The 22,775-nt window shown below is 44.3% G+C and overlaps 1 protein-coding gene across 1 annotated transcript in view; it reads left to right on the forward strand.

Moving 5' to 3' along the window:
- LOC311100048 (rho guanine nucleotide exchange factor 28-like) overlaps window positions 1-22,775 on the forward strand; it is a 132,365-nt gene that overhangs the window by 38,498 nt on the left and 71,092 nt on the right. Inside the window, 4 exon segments of the mRNA XM_084140790.1 lie at window positions 2,674-2,857; window positions 3,075-3,264; window positions 13,029-13,104; window positions 15,312-15,358. Coding sequence (XP_083996916.1) covers window positions 2,674-2,857; window positions 3,075-3,264; window positions 13,029-13,104; window positions 15,312-15,358 — 497 coding nt within the window.

Raw genomic sequence — 22,775 nt, forward strand, 5'->3', positions numbered from 1 at the left:
GATTTCTGGCACACCCCCGAACCTAAAGCGCTACCTCTAGCGCTAAGATTTACCATTGGTGTTAGGTTTGTTAAAATAGAGCCCCTGGACATTTTTCAGTTTAGTTGACTGAACTTTGACATGGAAGGTACAGTATTTTTCCCTCATCTAAAGTTCCTGGTCCAGTAATTGGGTCATGGTTATGTGGTACATAGTCAAGCGTTTGTGGTACAGTATGGGTAACTGTGGGGACGAACACAGTGTGAGAAAGATATGGAGAGAAAGTTCAAGTTTAGGACAACGATCTCCATAGCAACTATACCCTCCTTTCTTAGTCTTACAGGAAAGAATAGAACGTCCATTGACTGACTATTCCCCTCCTTTAAAAAAAATAAAAAGAAGTCATTCAGTGTGTGTAATCAAACACAACAAGGATGTGTGTGTGCCCTGCCCGGGCCACAGCCACCTGGTCCCTCCAACACACTGGCTTTATTAAAACATGCTGAGCAGGTTTAGAGGGTTACTGTGTGTGTGTGTGTGTGTGTGTGTGTGTGTGTGTGTGTGTGTGTGTGTGTGTGTGTGTGTGTGTGTGTGTGTCTGGGCTCTTCTGATGCTCTGTTGCTGGCTTCTGTCAATGTCATTATCAGGGTGGGAAGCCCCGTCACTCTCACTGTCTCATGTCTTTATTATGAGGAAGAGTTACTGAGGTTGCGTCCCAAATGACACCCGATTTCTGGTCATTAATAGTGCACTATATAGGGAACAGGGTGCCACTTGGTATGCTGCCTGAATCAAACGGGTGAATTTCCCCAAGGACTTGTAGCTAACGCGGTACTTAATTTTTTCTCAACGCCACAGCTCTAAGATACAAGCCAGTATAAGAACTAACCCCAGTATGACATACCTGACCTGCTTTGTTGGTATGCATTCTCCATACAGTTTATAGTCTAGATAGACGTGACACAGCATGACACACAATATGACACCCATCTGGAAGGTGTGTTAGCTACAGTAGGCCTGCATACATTTATTTTACATACAGTACCATGTAGTTCTGTCCTTCAGCTGTTCTTGTCTATTACTGTTCTGTATAATGTCATGTTTCATGTTTTGTGTGGACCCCAGGAAGAGTAGCTGCTGCTTTTTGCAATAAATAAAAGACCAAATACCAAATGTACACTACCGTTCAAAAGTTTGGGGTCACTTAGAAATGTCATTGTTTTCGAAAGAAAAGCAATTTTTTTGTCCATTAAAATAACATCAAATTGATCAGAAATACAGTGTAGACGTTGTTAATGTTGTAAATGGCTATTGTAGCTGGAAACGGCTGATTTCTAATGGAATATCTACATAGGCGTACAGAGGCCCATTATCAGCAACCATCAGTCCTGTGTTCCAATGGCACGTTGTATTTGCTAATCCAAGTTTATCATTTTAAAAGGCTAATTGATCATTAGAAAACACTTTTGCAATTATGTTAGCAAAGCTGAAAACTGTTGTGCTGATTAAAGAAGCAATAAAACTGGCCTTCTTGAGACTAGTTGAGTATCTGGAGCATCAGCAATTCTGGGTTCGATTACAGGCTCAAAATGGCCAGAAACAAAGAACTGTCTTCTGAAACTCGTCAGTCTATTCTTGTTCTGAGAAATACAGACTATTGCATGCGAGAAATTGCCAATAAACTGAAGATCTCGTACAACGCTGTGTACTACTCCCTCCACAGAACAGCACAAACTGGCTCTAACCAGAATAGAAAGAGGAGTGGGAGGCCCCGGTGCATAACTGAGCAAGAGGACAAATACATTAGAGTGTCTAGTTTGAGAAACAGGCGCCTCACAGGTCCTCAACTGGCAGCTTCATTAAATACTACCCGTCTCAACGTCAACAGTGAAGAGGCGACTTTGGGATGCTGACCTTCTAGGCAGAGTTGCAAAGAAAAAGCCATATCTCAGACTGGCCAATAAAATAAAAAGATTAAGATGTGCAGTCTGAGATATGGCTTTTTCTTTGCAACTCTGCCTAGAAGGTCAGCATCCCGGAGTCGCCTCTTCACTGTTGACGTTGAGACTGGTGACCCCAAACTTTTGAACGGTAGTGTATGTGTTCTAGCTACAGTGCATACCATCTATGTGTGCTAGCTGCATACCATGTACTGTGTGTGTGCAGTCAGAGTGTATTCGCTTATGTTCATTTCGGCATTCACACCTGACCTGGAGCCAGGATAAGTGTGTTTAGGTCTAGAGAGTGGATGTGGAGTATGTCATGTATATACAATAAGTGTGGACGGTGAAGATATCGTTTGAAGGATAACAGGTTGAGTGATCTATAGTGGAGATATAAGAGGCCACTATGTTCTTATATGGAGGGCTGGTCACCTCTGGCCTAAATACTGTCTGTATTCATCTATTTTATGGAACACTGTGTTGTCTCTGTCTGCAATGTTATTAACATTGGCTACCATGTTATTTTACCCACTCTTACCTTATCAATTCAATTAAAAGGGGCTTTATTGGCAAAGCAAATATTAAAACAATAAACGTGAAAGAAATCATCTGAAATTAACAATAAACATTACACTCACAAAAGTTTAAAAGGTATAAAGGCATTTCAAATGTTATATTATTAGCTATGTACAGTGTAATAACAAGGGAAAATAAATAATCTCTCGCTCTCTCGCTCTCTCTCTGCCTGCAGAACACCAGCCCAGGGACACTCTCCTCCACCTCTCCGTGCGTCTTGGTCTTCTCCGTCTCTCCCACTTCCTGATTGGCCAGCCCAGGGGTCAGAGGGCACTGACCCTGTCAAATGAGGAGGGGAACACACCACTCCAGCTGGCTCAGAACAGAGGAGATCACATCCTCTTTATGGCGCTTGCCACGTGAGTCTCCGCCTCTTTTCATCACAAAAGATTAAATCATCATCATGTTTGTTTATTTATTGTCTTTATTTTACCTGGTAAGTAATTGAGAACACAGTCTATTTTACCATAACGACCCAAGAGCAATGATTCATGTGAGTGATGATTGTCATAAGACTGAAAATGGCCAACCCAATCAGATAACTAACACATACCTTCCTACTTCACTTCCATACAGCCCCCCTATCCCACAGAGGTCTCCCCCTGTCGGGGTGTGCTGTGTGTGGGCAGATAGGACTTGTGTGCTAAGGGTATGTCCTGGGTCTGGCTCCCTCACCCTCACCTTCCTGGGGGGCCCTGAGAGCAGTGTTCTGGACAACATCCTGGTTCTCCGAGAGAAACTGACAGACCACAATATCCTCAGACAGGTGAGATCAGGGCCCGTATCCAGAAAGCGTCTCAGAGTAGGAGTGCTGATCTAGGATCAGTTTTGCCTTTTAGATCATAATGAATAAGATTATATGGACAGATCCTAGCTCCTACCTACCCTAAGATGCTTACGGGTATCCAGGAAAAGGAGGGAGAGATTACAGAAAGAATAGTGAGGGACTTCTTTCTTACAGCGCTGCAGATTCCACTCGAGGCTGTCGATAAAATCCAACTCGAATGTGTACACCGTTTCGGACACAGAGGGCAGAGATATGAGCGTCCAATCGTTGCCAAATGTGCCTTTTTTAAGGACAAAGTAATGGTTAAAAGCCTAGTAAAAAGACTTGCTGGCACGAAAATAGGCATGAATGATCAGTTCCCGAGGGAGATTGCAGAACGGCGCAAAGTTCTGTACCCAATCTTCAAGGAAAACAGATTAAAAGGGAAGCGTGTTGCTCTCGTTGTTGATAAACTGTATATTGACAACCAAATGTTCCACGACACAAAGACCACTCCATGGCTATTCTGAAAGTTCTAATAGAGGAGTCAAATAATGGAACACCCAATACTAGTCATGGTAGGGAATGTAATAATAAAACATATTTATAGTAGGTATAGTAATTTATAAAGGGATAAGACAGTATTACAAGAAAAGATAACAAGCTAAATAATAAATCTTCAAATACAACTAAATTAGAACACAAGTAGTCAATCAACATAGTGGAGATAAAAACATAGCAAACAGAAGACATAGAAGGCACAGTGTGGGGATATGTGTGGATGAATTGTGATGGAAGGTGTGGTGTGCGTTTTGGTGTTTGAATAAGTGTGGCGTTAAGTAAGTGAGAAAGGAAATGGTTGCATATCCCAGAACCAACATGTGTCTGTGAGCAGGGGTTGTGAGAGGGAGCTTTCAATTTTGTGCAGATGAAAGATATACATTTTAAAGTATAGTATACATCTAATATATTTTTTATTGTCCTATCATGATGGAACGATCCCCAATCCTATATCCTAGACACCCACCTGAGCGACCCATACACCAAAGAGAAGTCCCCATCTGTTTTATGGACCTGCTGTGAGTTGCCTATATGCAGCCAAAACAGGAAAATAAATGCGGTCAGAGACCTACTTGAGCAGCACCACTCCCTCAAGATTCTGAGCCTGCCTGGCAGGGTTGGTCCTACAAAACCAGAGCCCCCTGATGGGAGAGCATAATATACAAGGAAATTCTCAAAGCTGCTAATGAGAACCTTGACGACCTTGTACCTAGCCGGTGGGGATTCCGGTGGGGTACCCCCACCCAGGTAGTGGCAGTGCTGGCAACACTGGCTGCAGTAACCCATGGGGAGGGGGTCACACTCGGACAATCAGAGAGGGGGCTTATCATTGTGGCCCAGGTGGCACAAAATAATCAAAGGTCTGACTGCACGGAGATGCTTGGGAAAAATGGTTACAACGGGGACCAGAGTGTTTGTGTCTCAGGTGAAGAGGGTGGATCTGATCTCCATCACCTAGGACTTGACATAGATTAAATAGATCAATCAAATCTCACATTGTTGTCAATTTCTGCTCAATCTTGCATGCTTTCTCAATCAGCTGTAACTGTATATGCATTTGTAAATCAGGTCCTTTCTTGAGTTGGGCTCTGGGATGTAACAACCGTTGAGCATCTGATTTTATGGTTGATTGTGGAGGAAAGGGGTTGAGTGTTAGAGTATGTGCGTGTGTGTTTATCCCACATCTGTTGCAAGGGGGTAAGGATGTTAGGGAGAATATAGGATGAACCACAATAATTGTTTGCTAAAATAATAATTGCTTGTCAAAAATGAAATGTAATACAATGGCAATCCGGGTTATATGTTAAAATCCTACGCATAAACTGCCGAAATTATTATGCATATTAATTGATAATGATGGAAAATAAGATATGCAAGATATTTCAATAGATATATATTTTTTAATAGTTATATATATATATTGAGGTGACAGCAGTGGAAATGCTTTTGGCGGTTAACCTGCTTCTGTTTTGTGTGCTGTTTTCGATGGATGGGTCCTGGCCTCTCGGGGCCCTAGGGATCCGGAGGGACGGGGGTGGGATGCCGATCACTGGGTTGACGGCTCAACTTGGGATGGGGAGGGGCTTTAGTGGGGGAATTAGTGGAGAACAATTGGAGGGTTACTTAGTAGCAATGCAAATATCATGGTACAGATACAGTGAGGGAAAAAAATATTTGATCCCCTGCTGATTTTGTACGTTTGCCCACTGACAAAGACATGATCAGTCTATAATTTTAATGGTAGGTTTATTTGAACAGTGAGAGACAGAATAACAACAACAAAAATCCAGAAAGACGCATGTCAAAAATGTTATAAATTGATTTGCATTTTAATGAGGGAAATAAGTATTTGACACCTCTGCAAAACATAACTTAGTACTTGGTGGCAAAGCCCTTGTTGGCAATCACAGAGGTCAGACGGTTCTTGTAGTTGGCCTCCAGGTTTGCACACATCTCAGGAGGGATTTTGTCCCGCTCCTCTTTGCAGATCTTCTCCAAGTCATTAAGGTTTCAAGCCTGACATTTGGCAACTCGAACCTTCAGCTCCCTCCACAGATTTTCTATAGGATTAAGGTCTGGAGTCTGGCTAGGCCACTCCAGGACCTTAATGTGCTTCTTCTTGAGCCACTCCTTTGTTGCCTTGGCCGTGTGTTTTGGGTCATTGTCATGCTGGAATACCCATCCATGACCCATTTTCAATGCCCTGGCTGAGAGAAGGAGGTTCTCACCCAAGATTTGACGGTACATGGCCCCGTCCATCGTCCCTTTGATGCGGTGAAGTTGTCCCATCCCCTTAGCAGAAAAACACCCCCAAAGCATAATGTTTCCACCTCCATGTATGACGGTGGGGATGGTGTTCTTGGGGTCATAGGCAGCATTCCTCCTCCTCCAAATACGGCGAGTTGAGTTGATGCCAAAGAGCTCGATTTTGGTCTCATCTGACCACAACACTTTCACCCAGTTCTCCTCTGAATCATTCAGATGTTCATTGGCAAACTTCAGACGGGCCTGTATATGTGCTTTCTTGAGCAGGGGGACCTTGCGGACGCTACATGATTTCAGTCCTTCACGGCGTAGTGTGTTACCAATTGTTTTCTTGGTGACTATGGTCCCAGCTGCCTTGAGATCATTGACAAGATCCTCCCGTGTAGTTCTGGGCTGATTCTTCACTGTTCTCATGATCATTGCAACTCCACGAGGTAAGATCTTGCATGGAGCCCCAGGCTGAGGGAGATTGACAGTTATTTTGTGTTTCTTCCATTTGCGAATAATTGCACCAACTGTTGTCACCTTCTCACCAAGCTGCTTGGCGTTGGTCTTGTAGCCCATTCCAGCCTTGTGTAGGTCTACAATCTTGTCCTTGACATCCTTGGAGAGCTCTTTGGTCTTGGCCATGGTGGAGAGTTTGGAATCTGATTGATTGATTGCTTCTGTGGACAGGTGTCTTTTATACAGGTAACAAGCTGAGATTAGGAGCACTCCCTTTAAGAATGTGCTCCTAATCTCAGCTCGTTACCTGTATAAAAGACTCCTGGGAGCCAGAAATCTTTCTGATTGAGAGGGGGTCAAATACTTATTTCCCTCATTAAAATGCAAATCAATTTCTAACATTTTTGACATGCGTTCTTCTGGATTTTTTTGTTGTTATTCTGTCTCTCACTGTTCAAATAAACCTACCATTAAAATTATAGACTGATCAAACATACAACATCAGCAGGGGATCAAATACTTTTTTCCCTCACTGTATATGGACACTCAATCATTACAGTATTTTTTATTGGTAAATGTACAAACATATATAATGATAAATAGACTTGAAACTTGTATCTCATTAGTGTATGGTGAAATAAGTATAGCCAGTTATAATTGTAATGGCTTAGCTGATAATAACAAAAGAAGAACAATATTTACATGGCTCAAAGAGAAGGAATATAATATCTATTGTTTACAGGAAACCCATTCAACAATTCTAGATGAATTTGCTTGGAAAAAGGAATGGGGGGGCAAAATATACTTCTCCCATGGGCAAAGAAACTCAAAAGGGGTGATGATATTAATTAAAAGTAATTTAGATCCGAATGTGCAAATTGTCCAAATAGATATGCAAGGTAGATGGATTATTTTAAATATGTTATTGGACCATAAACAGATATGGCTCATTAACCTTTACGGACCAAATAATGATGATCCACACTTCTTTGACAATCTATACACTGCTCAAAAAAATAAAGGGAACACTTAAACAACACAATGTAACTCCAAGTCAATCACACTTCTGTGAAATCAAACTGTCCACTTAGGAAGCAACACTGATTGACAATACATTTCACATGCTGTTGTGCAAATGGAATAGACAACAGGTGGAAATTATAGGCAATTAGCAAGACACCCCCAATAAAGAAGTGGTTCTGCAGGTGGTGACCACAGACCACTTCTCAGTTCCTATGCTTCCTGGCTGATGTTTTGGTCACTTTTGAATGCTGGCGGTGCTTTCACTCTAGTGGTAGCGTGAGACGGAGTCTACAACCCACACAAGTGGCTCAGGTAGTGCAGCTCATCCAGGATGGCACATCAATGCGAGCTGTGGCAAGAAGGTTTGCTGTGTCTGTCAGCGTAGTGTCCAGAGCATGGAGGCGCTACCAGGAGACAGGCCAGTACATCAGGAGACGTGGAGGAGGCCGTAGGAGGGCAACAACCCAGCAGCAGGACCGCTACCTCCACCTTTGTTCAAGGAGGAGCAGGAGGAGCACTGCCAGAGCCCTGCAAAATGACCTCCAGCAGGCCACAAATGTGCATGTGTCTGCTCAAACGGTCAGAAACAGACTCCATGAGGGTGGTATGAGGGCCCGACGTCCACAGGTGGGGGTTGTGCTTACAGCCCAACACCATGCAGGACGTTTGGCATTTGCCAGAGAACACCAAGATTGGCAAATTCGCCACTGGCGCCCTGTGCTCTTCACAGATGAAAGCAGGTTCACACTGAGCACATGTGACAGAGTCTGGAGCCGCCATGGAGAACGTTCTGCTGCCTGCAACATCCTCCAGCATGACCGGTTTGTCGGTGGGTCAGTCATGGTGTGGGGTGGCATTTCTTTGGGGGGCCGCACAGCCCTCCATGTGCTCGCCAGAGGTAGCCTGACTGCCATTAGGTACCGAGATGAGATCCTCAGACCCCTTGTGAGACCATATGCTGGTGTGGTTGGCCCTGGGTTCCTCCTAATGCAAGACAATGCTAGACCTCATGTGGCTGGAGTGTGTCAACAGTTCCTGCAAGAGGAAGGCATTGATGCTATGGACTGGCCCGCCCGTTCCCCAGACCTGAATCCAATTGAGCACATCTGGGACATCATGTCTCGCTCCATCCACCAACGCCACGTTGCACCACAGACTGTCCAGGAGTTGGCGGATGCTTTAGTCCAGGTCTGGGAGGAGATTCCTCAGGAGACCATCCGCCACCTCATCAGGAGCATGCCCAGGCGTTGTAGGGAGGTCATACAGGCACGTGGAGGCCACACGCACTACTGAGCCTCATTTTGACTTGTTTTAAAGGACATTACATCAAAGTTGGATCAGCCTGTAGTGTGGTTTTCCACTTTAATTTTGAGGGTGACTCCAAATCCAGACCTCCATGGGTTGATAAATTTGATTTCCATTGATCATTTTTGTGTGATTTTGTTGTCAGCACATTCAACTATGTAAAGAAAAAAGTATTTAATAAGATTATTTCATTCATTCAGATCTAGGATGTGTTGTTTAAGTGTTCCCTTTATTTTTTTCAGCAGTGTATATTACATTATCAACCCTGCAAGCATTTCAAGACAATATTATTATGGTGGGGGATTATAATACTGTTTTAAATAGCTCAATGGACCGTAAAGGAAATCACACCACAAACAATCACCCTCATGCTCTTAAGGAAATCGTGAATGTCATGGATACATTAGAACTAGTAGATATATGGAGGCTTAAATATCCTGATCTAGTGAGATATACATGGCGGCGACTCAATCAAGCTAGTCGTCTTGACTTCTTTCTTATGTCATTCTCGTTGGCACCAAAAGTCTAAAAAGTGTTGATAGGGGACAGAATGCAGTCGGACCATCATATAATTGGCATATACATTACCCTTACTGAATTTCCACGTGGGCGAGGATATTGGAAATTTAATCAAAGCCTATTGGATGGATATTGTATTTTTAACTAGGACAAAATCATTTATAACTGTTTTTTTCCGACATAACATAGGTACAGCAAATCCCCTTATTGTATGGGACACCTTTAAATGTGCCTTTAGAGGCCATGCAATTCAGTACTCATCTTCAACATAGGAATGCTACCAAAAAGAATTTAATGAAACTGGTTACAATTCACCCATGATTCACCAAATTATATTTTGAAGGAGGAAAGAAAGTACTATAAGCATATGTGTTCGTTTCAGTCGCCTCCATCTCCTCTAACTGAAGGTAATTGTAGAGATTTTTTTCTATTGATAATGTAAAATTAACAGCCATACAGAAAGACTCATGTGAAGGTGAAATTACAGAGGAGGAACTTCTGGATGCAATTAAAAACATTAAGTCCGGGAAAACTCCAGGGTTGGATGGCATACCAGTCGAGGTATACCAAACCTTTTTTTATATACTAAGAGGACCGTTATTAGGATGTTTTAACCACTCCTATGTAAATGGTAGATTATCAGACACTCAAGAAGAAGGTCTGATTTCATTATTACTGAAACAGGATACAAGTGGAAAATATAAAGATCCAGTCCATTAAAAAAATTGGAGGCTCCTTACACTTCAGTGTTGTGATGCAAAAATTCTAGCAAAATGTATAGCGCATAGAATTAAAAAGGTATTGTCGGACATTATTCATTATAATCAGACAGGTTTTGTACATGGAAGATACATTGGAGATAATATAAGGCAAGTACTGGAAACAATAGAACACTATGGAAAATCTGGGAAACCAGGCCTGCTATTCATAGCAGACTTCGAAAAGGCATTTGATAAAGTACGACTGGGGTTTATATATAAATGCCTGGAGCATTTCAATTTTGGAGAATCTCTTATAAAATGGGTCAAAATCATGTATAGTAACCCTAGGTGTAAAATAGTAAATAATGGCTATTTCTACGAAAGTTTTAAACTGTCAAGAGGAGTGAAATAAGGTTGTCCACTATCGGCATATCTATTTATTATGGCCATCGAGATGTTAGCTATTAAAATCAGATACAACAATAATATCAAGGGATTAGAAATCCAGGGCTTAAAAACAAAGGTGTCATTGTACGCTGATGATTCATGTTTTCTTTTAAATCCACAACTAGAATCCCTCCACAGCCTCATAGAGGATCTAGATACATTTTCTAACCTCTCTGGATTACAACCAAATTATGACAAATGTACTATATTACGTATTGGATCACTAAAAAATACAATTTTTACATTACATTTACATTACATTTACGTCATTTAGCAGACGCTCTTATCCAGAGCGACTTACAAATTGGATGCATGTAGTTTACCAATAAAATGGTCTGATGGTGATGTGGATATACTCGGAATACAAATCCCAAAGGAAATAACTGATCTCACTCCAATAAATGTTAATAGAAAGTTAGCAAAAATAGATAAGATCTTGCTACCATGGAAAGGTAAATACCTGTCAATTTGTGGAAAAATCACCCTGATTAACTCTTTAGTATTATCCCAGTTTACCTATTTGCTTATGGTCTTGCCTACGCCTAGCGAACAGTTTTTTAAATTATATGATAAAAAAATATTCCAGTTTATTTGGAACGGCAAGCCAGACAAAATTAAACGGGCCTATTTATATAATTAATATGAATTCGGAGGACAGAAATTATTAAATGATAAAGCATTAGACTTATCACTAAAAGCTTCAGTCATACAAAAGTTATACTTACAGTGAGGGAAAAAAGTATTTGATCCCCTGCTGATTTTGTGCGTTTGCCCACTGACAAAGAAATGATCAGTCTATAATTTTAATGGTAGGTTTATTTGAACAGTGAGAGACAGAATAACAACAACAAAATCCAGAAAAACTCATGTCAAAAATGTTATAAATTGATTTGCATTTTAATGAGGGAAATAAGTATTTGACCCCCTCTCAATCAGAAAGATTTCTGGCTCCCAGGTGTCTTTTATACAGGTAACGAGCTGAGATTAGGAGCACATTCTTAAAGGGAGTGCTCCTAATCTCATCTTGTTACCTGTATAAAAGACACCTGTCCACAGAAGCAATCAATCAATCAGATTCCAAACTCTCCACCATGGCCAAGACCAAAGAGCTCTCCAAGGATGTCAGGGACAAGATTGTAGACCTACACAAAGCTGGAATGGGCTACAAGACCATCGCCAAGCAGCTTGGTGAGAAGGTAACAACAGTTGGTGCGATTATTTGCAAATGGAAGAAACACAAAAGAACTGTCAATCTCCCTCGGCCTGGGGCTCCATGCAAGATCTCACCTCGTGGAGTTGCAATGATCATGAGAACGGTGAGGAATCAGCCCAGAACTACACAGGAGGATCTGGTCAATGATCTCAAGGCAGCTGGGACCATACTCACCAAGAAAACAATTGGTAACACACTACGCCGTGAAGGACTGAAATTCTGCAGCGCCCGCAAGGTCCCCCTGCTCAAGAAAGCACACATATAGGCCCGTCTGAAGTTTGCCAATGAACATCTGAATGATTCAGAGGAGAACTGGGTGAAAGTGTTGTGGTCAGATGAGACCAAAATCGAGCTCTTTGGCATCAACTCAACTCACCGTGTTTGGAGGAGGAGGAATGCTGCCTATGACCCCAAGAACACCATCCCCACCGTCAAACATGGAGGTGGAAACATTATGCTTTGGGGATGTTTTTCTGCTAAGGGGACAGGACAACTTCACCGCATCAAAGGGACGATGGACAGCGCCATGTACCGTCAAATCTTGGGTGAGAACCTCCTTTCCTCAGCCAGGGCATTGAAAATGGATCGTGGATGGGTATTCCAGCATGACAATGACCCAAAACACACGGCCAAGGCAACAAAGGAGTGGCTCAAGAAGAAGCACATTAAGGTCCTGGAGTGGCCTAGCCAGTCTCCAGACCTTAATCCCATAGAAAATCTGTGGAGAGAGCTGAAGGTTCGAGTTGCCAAACGTCAGCCTCGAAACCTTAATGACTTGGAGAAGATCGGCAAAGAGGAGTGGGACAAAATCCCTCCTGAGATGTGTGCAAACCTGGTGGCCAACTACAAGAAACGTCTGACCTCTGTGATTGCCAACAAGGGTTTTGCAACCAAGTACTAATTCATGTTTTGCAGAGGGGTCAAATACTTATTTCCCTTATTAAAATGCAAATCAATTTATAACATTTTTGACATGCGTTTTTCTGGATATTTTTGTTGTCATTCTGTCTCTCACTGTTCAAGTAAACATACCATTAAAATTATAGACTGATCATGTCTTTGTCAGTGGGCAAACGTACAAAATCAGCAGGGGATCAAATACTTTTTTCCCTCACTGTAATTCATTCATTGACTATGTTTTACTGTAATCAAACCTTTATAATATAATGAATGCATTGACATTATAATTCATAGGCTGTTTGTTCTACAGTATAGTTTATTATTATTATTATTATTATTATTATTATTAAGAGCATGTTGTCACAGAGCTCATGTATTTGGCACAGATCTCAGCACTGAGAGGTGATGTTGATGTTCAGATGGAGGACAGTGATGTCCATACAAGTGATACCAGTGACCGAGGTGAGCGTGAAACACCAAACTCAGGATTGTGGCTTTAACTTAGTGATGAGTCTTTCTAGCAAACTCTGTTCAGCGAGTCATGATCTCAGTAATGGTGCTTTCTTTGGGTCCACAAACATAACTATTTACCAGTGGACAGTCTCAGTTACCACAAAGAGAACAAGAAGGCCAGGCCATGAATAGGGTTTGCACATGAGACACACAGAGAGAAGGGCAGAGCCCAGTCCACGCACGCATGCACGCACGCACGCACACACACACACACCACCCAGCCAGCACACACGTGTCAGTTACATGAGCGTGTTTAAATGAACTAAACAGACGATAAACACTCACTACACAGATGTCAGCAAGTCGCGTGCTACACAGGATACACACTACACAGGGATAAGGAGAGCGAATCTGCATCAGGGTGGGAAATTCACTTTTTGGTCCACCAGCCACTGTGGCAGGTAGATCTTTTTTTTTTACCAGACACTCAGATTTCTTACCATATTTCAAAAACAAGAAATGTATTACTAGTAAGATGAAATGGGGTATATTGCTTAATTTCATTACATTTTTGTGACTGTATCTTTTAACCAATGTACAGTATGTTAAAATAAATCATTTAGATCCAATAATAAAAACAGATAAACAGTTCTACAACAGAACATCAAGAATCAACAAAGTGCCTGCCCTGCCACAAAATGCTGAGTGATACGGCTTATTTACTATTATAGTTCAGGGATCTACGCTGACATTTTTTACAAGGAGTACATGATGTGCTCCTTAGTAGAAATGTAGAAGCACACAAATAAATCTAGGAGAACAATGACTAAAAGTTAATTAATAAAAGTCCATGCTCAATCAAGCGCAATCAGTAGGTGAGACAAACATTTTCAGCTGGCCCTTTAAGGGACGGGCCATTACCGTGGTAACTTGGGCACTTCCTTATCTGTGATGAAAAAAATCTCAGACTCTTCTTAGCAGCAGACAGTTGCAGCAAACTCAAACTAACATTTGAAAAACAACCTAGCATGTGAACAAAACGATGTAACTGGCCAAGAAACACGAGGACAAAGTCACACTTTAGGAGCCTTTCTTGTCTATTCGACCAACTTCTACATCTGGGCTTTGGATAGAAAATACTATTTCTAAATGCTCCGCCAACGTGGCTGGTGAAATATACATTCGAGATGATGAAAAAGTGTGTGGAATGTGTGTGTCTGGGGTTTGTGTGTGTGTGTATTTCTGGGAAAAGGTCCTGTCTGGTGTGTGTCTAGAGGCCTCCTTCAGTAAATACATCTTCATGGAGCAAGTCCTGGATGACCTAATATGACTTGGCATAAAATAATAGCCACATACACACACTAGACAGATGAGGTGTTGGGCATGGTGTGAGTGTGTGTCAACGCTTTGGCCTCTCCATCTAGAAGCTGGCCATATTTACTCTCTCTCACTCTGTCTGTGTCACAGTGACTCTGTGAAAGGCTGGAAGTAAAGCTATACAGCTGCTCGGATAAAGCAGGGTTTTTTACTTCAACATCCTGATATCAATTCCAACTGTTTCTTTCTCTCTTCCTGTAATTAGTTGAATTTATCAGGCCTTTTGGGACACACACGCACCCATGCGCACGCACACACACACACACACACACACACACACACACACACACACACACACACACACACACACACACACACACACACACACACACACACACAGAAAGCCCTTTGTGAAAACATCAGTGGTGTAGGTGAGAGGTTAGGTTGGGACTCATTCCCTCTCTTCTGGGTGGGCTGCTGTGGTGCCCCCCCCCCCCCACACACACACATCGCTGCCACTCTCTCTTGTTTTTGGTAACCGTAGTGACGGCAGGCTTGATATCGATGCATACATAGAGAGACAGGACAGGAAGTCTTATCTCAGTATCGACCTCAGCTCTCAGCAGCCCCAGCCAGACTGGAAGGAAGCCCTATAGACCTGTACTACAAAACAACCACTCTCTACCACATTTTTCCTGTTGCTTTAGCTCCGCTGCTATAGACTTCTTAGTTCCTGCAGAACATTGACAGAACAGGACATAGCTAGAGGTTCTAGAAGTCAAGTCAGGCTAGCAGTGATTCCAGCATGTTTAGTGGAAAGGTCACCTGTCTCTTCTTGTGGCCAATCACTGCATAGGGTGTTAAAGGGTGTCATTAAGTGTATTTCTCCTCTTCTGCAGGTCTGGGCACAGGGCTGCCAGTAGAAGACCTTACACTGGTGGTTAGTGTGAGTATACTTTTCTGCTTTCTTTTCAATGATATTACCTGGTACATCAATGAGTTTGATGTGTGTGTGTGTGTGTGTGTGTGGATCTGTTTTTCTGTGTGTGTGCCTTTTGTGAGGGTGATGAGCGTTAATGTGTTCACACATTATTTGCTCTTTCTCTGGGAAGTTTTTTTTGCCTTATTGTGTGTGTTTCAGTATGACTATTCTGAGCAGTGCTTCGCTAATGGACTGCCCACATGCATCAACCTCATCCTCTCTCATAGGTGTGGGTGTGCGTGCGTGGGCCGTGCGTGTGTGCATGGCTATCTGATTCATTTGAATCAAAAGGGAACCATCGTGCTCTCCCAGAAGCTTGGCTGGTGCATAAAACCCGCAACTTCAGACAAACAAAAGATGTCGCATTAAAGCTTACTTCATTTTTGTATTTTTTCATTATTTTCACTGCATCAGGGATAGCAGACGTTAGGGATAGCAGACGTTAGGGATAGCAGACGTTAGGGATAGCAGACGTTTTGGCTTTGCAGCCTTCTTCAGTGTGTAGGTACAATTTTATTTTAATTCAAAACAGCATTTGTAACAACCGATGAGCAGCAGGTGCTTTTAAACAGAGTTGCCAATCAGGGATGTGGGTTTTCTGGTCTACCTGTATACAAGTTTGTCGTAAAGAAATAAATAATTATAGGGTATGGGAGCGGGCACGAAGGGCAATTCATGAATCAATTGACTTGGGTGTCTGCTCACTTGGATACATTATATACATTCATGAGATAGCTTACCAGAAAAGCCACATCCCTGATTGGCAGATGAGTGGCAACCCTGATTAGAAGCACCTGCTGCTCATCGGTTGTTCCCTACAAATACTGTTTCTTATGGCTTCCTCTCACTGGTGCCCGTACCTCGGCTGGGTCTGAGTTACGGAACCTAGGGATGAAGTGTGGCTTTGGTCGGATCAAATGTCTTGTCTGCCTAGGCTGAGGCATGTGATGTCTGCCCTTGCTCAACCTTGTTGCTGTGCGCTCTGTCGCTGGCTAAGGGAGGCAACTTGAAGGGAGAGGGCGGCCTGGTCAGTGGGCACTCCCTGCCGCCTGTGCCTGCCTCAGTCAAGCACCGTTTACCTCTCTTCCCAGACTTGGTCGATGATCCTGTCTTATGTGGACGGGATCAGGCTAGCTAAACAGCGCTGCATAGCGTGTTAGCCAGGTTAGCTGACTCGTTAAAGCAGGTATCTTAGCGGTTAAGCTAAGAGCGTTGGGCCAGTAACCAAAAGGTTGCTGGTTCTAATCCCCGAGCTGACTAGGTGGAACATTTGTCTATGTGCCCTTGAGCAAGTCATACGTAGCGTTCAGTCGCTTGGTTATTCTAAATGGACCATGCTGTGGTCAGAGAGATTCTCTAGACATCATGTGGTTTTATTTGGCTAGCTCTGTGTTGTTAGCGGGCTTGGCTAGTGCTATCCCATTGCTGGAGCTCCTGTGCCCATAAAACGTCCGGGCTTCATGCGAGCTATACAGTATCAGACGCTCTCTGTCCTCAAGGGGGCACCCCTCCCTCATTGGTGACACATTACTCGTATTCATTGCTGATTCCTCCCTGTAGCTCACTGGTCCTGATGAGGTGCTTACTGATACAGGTTATGGACTCAGTAGGCGATTGGCAATCATGCTATTATCCCACACCCAGTCTCTGTGGTTCATATGAACTCCAAGAAGTTGGTCTCCTGCTCAATGTATTTAGTTCCTGGGAATTAGATTAAATTGCGAATCGCCCTGTCTGTTATCACAGATGGGGTCAATTTTTCAGAGCTGTCTGTCCCTTTTTCTAGCTCGGTTACAAGGTGCAGTGTCATCGGTACCTATGACTGGTGGGCATGATAACCTCATTGCAAACATTTTTCCTGGGTCAATTCTTTATGCGTGCAGCCCCCATGCACCTAGCGCGATGAGAGGGGAGGTGGCACAGCTAGGTTCTCGCCTTGCGCCCCTCCCCAGATGTTTGCTGTGCCAACAGTAACCCCAAGTAGCACAGCCAATCGGGGTACGTCACTGGTAGCCGAAGCCCCTGAACCCAGAGTGAACCGGGCTTCAGGCAAACGTTGGCACTTAAACACATTGTTTCTAACCCACAGTGTTTACGGGTGTCAAGAGTGTTGTGTAATACACATGGGAGCTGAATAAAAAGAGTCCCTTCCCCACAGTCAGACACTGGTTTGACGAGAATGGTGGAAATGGAAAAATTACCAAATTCTCCCAGTCCACAAGATGGCATTCCGCCCCTTCAGATGGCACTTTATGGGAGACTCGCTGTCTGTGTTGATCAGCCCACGAACAGTGACGTTGGGGTACAGACTATAATTAATTGTGTGATCCCCCCACGTTATTGTCAAAGTGGTTCCTATGTCAGAGGCCCAGGACGGCTGGTACAGCCAGTATTTCCTGGTTCCCAGAAGAGGCAGGACTTTACATCCCTTTTTAGTGATCTCCAATTGGTAGTTACAGCCTTGTCCCATCGCTGCTACTCCGTACGGACTCAGGAGAGGCGAAGGTCGAGAGCCATGTGTCCTCCAAAACACAACCCTGCCAAGCCGCACTGCTTCTTAACACACTGCTCGCTTAACCCGGAAGTCAACCGCACCAATGTGTCGGAGGAAACACCGTACAACTGGCGACCGTGTCAGCGTGCACGTGCCGCCACTGGAGGCGCTAGAGTGCCATGGGACAAGGACATCCTGGCCGGCCAAACCCTCCACTAACCTGGACGACGCTGGACCAATTGTGCCCCGCCTCATGGGTCTCCTGGTCGCTGCCGGCTGCGACACAGCCTGGGATCGAACCCAGGTCTGTAGTGACGCCTCAAGCACTGTGATGCAGTGCCTTAGACCGCTGCGCCACTCAGGAGGCCTTTGCGTCCCTTTTTAAACCTGCGTGCCCTAAACAAGCCCTTCATGGTGTACAAATTCAGAATGCTCACGAACAGCTGGTTGTTAGTCAGTGTGCCCGGGTGATTGGTTCACCTCCATCGACCAGAAGGGCGCATACTTTTATGTGGCTTAATATCCCCCTCACAGAAAGTTCCTGAGGTTCAATTTCGAGGCTGTAGCTTACAAGTTTCTGGTTGTCCCTTTTGGGCTTTCCCTCCCGCCTCGCACTTTCACCAAAGTTGTGGAGGGAGGGTTTGGCACCTATGCGATGTCAGGGGCTTGGGATATTGGACTATCTGGACGATTGGCTTGTGGTAGCGGAGTCGAGGGAGCAGGTGGTGTTACACACGTCCATGCTAGTTTCCCATGTTCAGTTTCTGGGTTTCATAGTGAATCAAGAGAAGAGCTGTTTGACCCCGTTTCAGCACATTCCGTTTATGTGTCTCGAGTTAGATTCAGCCGAGAATCGTGCATTCTTGTCCCTGGACAATTTCGGTTTGGTCACGTTAGAAATGATGGCTTCTATGATAGCCGTGGTTCCCCCAGGATTGTTGCTGATGGGACCTTTCCAGCGGTGGGTGATAGACACTTACTTGGATGCATCGCGCCACCTGAACCGGTCACTCCGGGTGTCCCTGTCATGCCTACGGACTCTGGCTCGTTGGAGGGACCCACAGCTCTTGTCGTTGGGGACCCCCATGGGTTGAGTTCTATTCCGCAAGGTGGCGTGCGCTGTGTAAGGGCAGCTCAATTCCGGGGTTGTGGACAGTGTCGCAGAGAGCGCTGCACATCAATTACCAGGAGCTTTTGATGGTATACATAACGCTAAGGTGTTTTCTCCCGTTGTAGGCAGGCCAGCATGTACTGTTGAGGACCGACAGTGGTGGCATACATCAACAGACAGGGAGGGGTGCGGTCTCGCCCCCTCTTATCCTTGGCTCGCTCCCTACTGCTGTGGAGCGGTGTCCCTCAACACGGCTCTGGATCTGCTATCCAGGAGGAGCCCCCGTTCTTCTGGGTCTCCCAGATATGGGAAATGTTCAGCAGGGCCGACGAAGATCTTTAAGCATCGCGAGAAAACGTGCATTGTGGGCTGTTTTTCATTGTGGACCTGATTCAGCGGCCTTGGTTCGTGGTGATCATTCGCCTTGTAAGGGAGTGTGTACACTTAGAACTGCACTTGCTATGAGTCAGCAATAAACTATAATATAGCTACAATTATATCTATGGTTAACTTATCATTCTGAAGGCAATTAAGTTCCTAAAATGACAAGGCAATGCGTTCTTGACAGTAGATATCTTTACAAAGGATTTATTTAGAAATAACCAGGATAAAACAATGAATGTACAGGATGAATGAATAGTGAAAATTTTGACGAATAAGAAAAGAAAGTGAAAAAGGATAAGGGAGTTTGTCTAACCTATTTCTAATATAATTTCAAATATATCAATTATAAAATAAGCAGAGACCGTTATTTCTATAGGAGAAATATAGCCAATAATAATAAAGTAACAGATAGCCTACAGATTACACGATCACATCAAATCAGAGAAACGAAGGTGAGGTTGAGCTGGAAAACTCTCTTATCTGTCTGGAACCAGCGGTCCAAAACAAAGGATTTCAGTAGTCCAGAAAATCCCACAAGTGGCCCGCGTGGGGCATCCTTGGATTGTTTTGTGGTTCGTATGACAGCAACCATGGCTGGTCGGCATCGGAACATAAGGAGTGGTGTTCACACATTCAGTTTATAGTCCTGGACAGGAAGAGGTGAGGCCTCCCGTTAGGAGAGCTGTAATTGATTCAGGTGAGGGAATAGTTTCTGGGGCTGGGTCAGCCCCATTCATCGCCTGCATTGTTCTGTGACTTATTTACATTTTAGTCATTTAGCAGACGCTCTTATCCAGAGCGACTTACAGTTAGGGAGTGCATACATTTTCATACTGGCCCCCCGTGGGAAACGAACCCACAACCCTGGCGTTGCAAGCGCTATGCTCTACCAACTGAGCTACAGGGGACTAAGTGAGTTAAGACATGAGTTAATCAATTGTCCACATAAATGGAGGGTACTTTGTATACTCTCATAACTTCTTCCATCGCCTGTGCGAAGACTGTGATCGCACAGATACCAAACAGTATACTTTTCCTTGGACGAATAAGAACAATACCTGTTAATTGTCAGAAAAGCATATCACACACGTTCTAAAATTCTATCTTATTACACACACATCAACACGTAAACATTTTCTGTCTGTTTATGCTGTTTGCGTGAGGAAATAAGAGTTTGAGACACTTTTGCGTGCAGTGTATTGTTCTACAATGGAGAAGATCATTGTTGTAGTCATCATCACTCTTCGTCAGAACCCTGCTTTGTCCATGTCTCCGGCAGGCCGTCTAAGCACCATTTGGTTAAACTTGCCACCCTTGAGCTGATAGGAGGAGCTTTGATGTAGACTAGAGGTGTGGATGAGCAAAAGAGGGGAAGTACTACTCCTGCTGGGAGCTTGCAGTGAATGGCCCCCCATCTTCCTTTGTTCTCTGGTCAGTGAAGAGAGGCCATTGTGTATTGACCCTGCAAGCTTGGCACACCTGTATTTGTGGAGTTTCTCCCATTATTCTCTGCAGATCCTCTCAAGCTCTGTCAGGTTGTATAGGGAGCGCCGCTGCACAGCTATTTTCAGGTCACTCCAGAGATATTCGATCGGGTTCAAGTCCGGGCTTTGGCTGGGCCACTCAAGGACATTCAGAGACTTGTCCCGATGCCACTCCTGCGTTGTCTTGGCTGTGTGCTTAGGGTCGTTGTCCTGTTGAAAGGTGAACCTTCGCCCCAGTCTGAGGTCCAGAGCGCTCTGGAGCAGGTTTTCATGAAGGATCTCTCTGTACTTTGCTCCGTTCAGCTTTCCCTCGATCCTGACTAGTCTCCCAGTCCCTGCCGCTGAAAAACATCCCATCAGCATGATGCTGCCACCACCATGTTTCACCGTAGGGATGGTGCCAGGATTCCTCCAGACATGACGCTTGGCATTCAGGCCAACTAAATAAATCTTGGTTTCATCAGATCTTGTTTCTCTTGGTCTGAGTGTCATTTAGGTGCCTTTTGGCAAACTCCAAGCGGGCTGTCATGTGCCTTTTACTGAGGGGTGGCTTCCGTCGGGTTCTTGGTCACCTCCCTGACCAAGGCCCTTCTCCCCCGATTGCTCGGTTTGGCCGGGCGGCCAGCACTAAGAAACATTTCTAAAAACCTGTTTTCGCTTTGTCGTTATTGGGTATTGTGTGTAGATTGATGAGGTGAAAAAATAATTTAATCCATTTTAGAATAAGGATGTAACTTAACAAAATGTGGAAAAAGGGAAGGGGACTGAATACTTTCCAAATGCACTGTAGATTGCAGCTATTTCAGCGTGTCATGTGGAAATTGATGGTGCCATTCCAGGGGCTCTTCCCCTCGCCGGTTTTCTATTGCGCCCACTTGAGATTTGGCTTTGGATTTGCATGTGCCGTGTGAGGCCCCCTTTGAACTGATGGAGTCTGTGGATCTGAAGATCCTCTCATACAAAAACGCCCTGCTCGTGGCTTTGGCCCCTCCTGTATGATGTTCGCCTTTGGTGACTCCAAGGCTAATTCGACTTGTGGTAGAGTGCTTTCTAACCAGTGTCTCTCCTACTGGATTGTGGAGGCTATTGCTCTGGCATATGACAGCAAAAGGCAGGAATTACTTAACGTATACGCACCCAATCCTCCAGGTCTGGCGGCATCTTGGGCATTGTTTAAAGGTTTGCCTGTAGGGGATACACTTTTGTGAGGTTTTATCGCTTGGATGTCACTGCCCCCAGTGTGCTTACGGCTGGGGCAGGATCATTAGGCAGAGAGCAGATTGAGCAATACCTGGGTACCACAGCTTTTCCTGTCTGGTTGGAACTCTGGGCCATGATTTCATGTCCCCATAGCTGTGTTGTACCGAGTTGACCGACCCAAAGGGAACGTACAGTTATGACTATAACTACTGTTCCCTGAAGGAGGGAAACAACTACTTCCAACATTTTCATCATCGCAGGCTCGGTGAAGAGCGGTACTGAATTGAAGGAATGAATCCATGCCTTGGGTTTATCACCTGTGGAAGGCGGCTCTTCCAATGAGGCAAGGTGTTCATCGGCATTGTCAGGCATGATTGTAATGAGTGAGAAAGTTAAGGATGCACAAATATCATAAATTTTTTACATTTAGCAGACGCCCTTATCCAGAGCGACTTACAGTTAGTGAATACATTTTTATATTTTTTATACTGGCCCCCCGTGGGAATCGAACCCACAACCGTGGCATTGCAAACGCCATGCTCTACCAACTGAGCTACATCCCTGCCGGCCATTCCCTCCCCTACCCTGGACGACGCTGGGCCAATTGTGCGCCGCCCCATGGGTCTCCCGGTCGCGGCCGGCTACGACAGAGCCTGGATTCGAACCAGGATCTCTAGTGGCACAGCTAGCACTGCCTTAGACCACTGC

This window comes from Coregonus lavaretus (genome assembly GCF_964263955.1).
Source record: "Coregonus lavaretus genome assembly, chromosome: 24".
In the NCBI taxonomy this organism is placed as follows: domain Eukaryota; kingdom Metazoa; phylum Chordata; class Actinopteri; order Salmoniformes; family Salmonidae; genus Coregonus; species Coregonus lavaretus.